Consider the following 2,059-nt stretch of genomic DNA (forward strand, 5'->3'; position numbering starts at 1 on the left):
CAAGTGTAAACAGAATAGATCATTAAAGAATAAAAAATATGTAATAAAATAAAGTAGAAACAGAATAGATTATTGAACAATAAAAATATTTTACATAATTAAGTATAAACAAAGTAAATTAAATTATTAAACAATAAAAATATGTAATATAATTAAGTATAAACAGAATAGTTATTAAACAATAAAAATAGTAATATAATCAAGTGTAAACAGAATAAATTATTAAACAACAAAATATGAAATATAATTAAGTAGAAACAGAAGAGATTATTAAAGAATAAAAAATTTAATAGATTTAAGTAGAAACAGAATAATTAGTGAAATCTGAAATGTAAAACTGATGATATTGAATTATAAGTTCACGATATTAAACTACGAAGCCACGAGATAAAAATTTGAGTAACAAGATTAAAACGTAAGTTTACGAAATTAAAATCTGAGTGCTTGAAATTGAAATGTGAGCTCTCGAGATTAAAATGTGTCCCATCACCAAACGTATTCGTTCTTTCAGCTGTGGAGGCATTATAACCGTACAATCAATCCAACTTTTCCATTACAGTAGCCCAAGAGTTTGTGGTGGATGATACTGATTTGTTTCGAGACCTGTAGTTTACCACTTTTAAGTTATGGACGGCTAGCGCAGATAGCCCTCGAGTAGCTTTGCGCGAAATTGAACAAACAAACAAAATGAAAATGTGAGTTCATGAGATGATACCTTCCTGAGATTAAGATGCGAGATCACGAGATTAAAAAACGATAATCAGAGAAATAAAATTCACTAGTAGCATTAAATGTGTGAATGAAAATGAATACACGAGAAAATGAGAAAGACGAATTATAAGTAAAAATAATGGGTGATAACACATATTCACATCTTAAAGAACTTTTGTAGACACAACCTATAATCTAATCGATAGGAAAATTCCAAGAAAGCACATTACCCGGAACGTCAGAATAAAACATGGGAAGAGTCAGTCGTAAGTGAATAAAATTGTCTACAAATCAATAAAAATGTTTTAAAATATTATTCACAAATTGTACATAATAACAAGTTAAGTATTGTACATAAAAAATACAAATTATTTGCTGTGTACTTCAAAATCGCATTTTTACATATGTTTACTCCGTCATGCACACTTGAAATGTTACATTTTCCGACATGGCCTAATGATACATGGCCTCTCAATTGGGAATGCACGTGCCCCGGACCCCCCCCCCCCCGAAATTCCGACTTCTATGATTACCTCAGGTCACGTGTCACTGAAATCGAAAAATCTCACCACAAACAAGAGTAGACATTTATAAATTATAAACCTACTTACCACGAACAACTGCAACAAAAGCACCAACTCAGACAGCACCTCCTAGTGTCTTTAACCCGCCCGGTGCTGCTTATCAAGATACTTTCCGTTTCTTCCAATGACTTCTTTTTAGTCGGAACCGCTTTACTGTTTCGAGTCCAGATGGCGCTGCTACCACTACTGAACCCTTCAGGCAAACTGTTGTTATGATTTTCATTCCTACTGGTTGCCTTCGAGCTCGTGCCTGGAACATCCGCTTTATACAACGTTTCTAGCTTTTTGCAAGGAAAATCTGTTTTCTTAACACTACTGACACTATCCGAATTCTGAAGAACAGCAATTCTCGTGCAGGCAGTGTGGTTGGATGGGGATCCTGCTTCCTGCGTGTTGAGCCTATCTTGAGCAAAGGTCCCAACGTCGCCATTTTGTTGTTGAGGGATTGATGTTAGTTGCTTCTTGTCGTTAGCGGTGCTCTTTGTTAACTCGGTGGACACTTTGTCTTGGAATTTGATGGAAGTGGTCTCTACAATGTCATTAGAAGTTGTGCTAGATGAAGGTATAGGGGGCGATGATGTGCTGGTTTGTTGTTGAAGGATTAAGGTTAGTTGCTTCTTGTCGTTAGTGGTGCTCTTTGTTAACTCGGTGGACACTTTGTCTTGGAACTTGATGGAAGTGGTCTCTACAATGTCATTAGAAGTTGTGCTGGATGAAGATGTAGGGGGCGATGATGTGCTGGTTTGTTGTTGAAGGATTAAGGT

At 35.4% G+C, this 2,059-nt stretch overlaps 1 protein-coding gene across 1 annotated transcript in view; it reads right to left on the bottom strand.

Annotated features, from left to right (window-relative positions):
* Window positions 1–1,404: 1,404 nt before the first annotated feature.
* Window positions 1,405–2,059, bottom strand: part of LOC111083852 (serine-rich adhesin for platelets-like) — a gene marked incomplete at its 3' end in the record, with an annotated part of 4,718 nt that continues 4,063 nt past the window's right edge. Inside the window, exon 3 of the mRNA XM_022380555.1 lies at window positions 1,405–2,033. Coding sequence (XP_022236263.1) covers window positions 1,405–2,033 — 629 coding nt within the window. The remainder of the gene's footprint in view (window positions 2,034–2,059) is intronic.

The sequence above is a fragment of the Limulus polyphemus genome, unplaced genomic scaffold (genome assembly GCF_000517525.1).
Source record: "Limulus polyphemus unplaced genomic scaffold, Limulus_polyphemus-2.1.2 Scaffold11608, whole genome shotgun sequence".
Taxonomy (NCBI): Eukaryota; Metazoa; Arthropoda; class Merostomata; order Xiphosura; family Limulidae; genus Limulus; species Limulus polyphemus.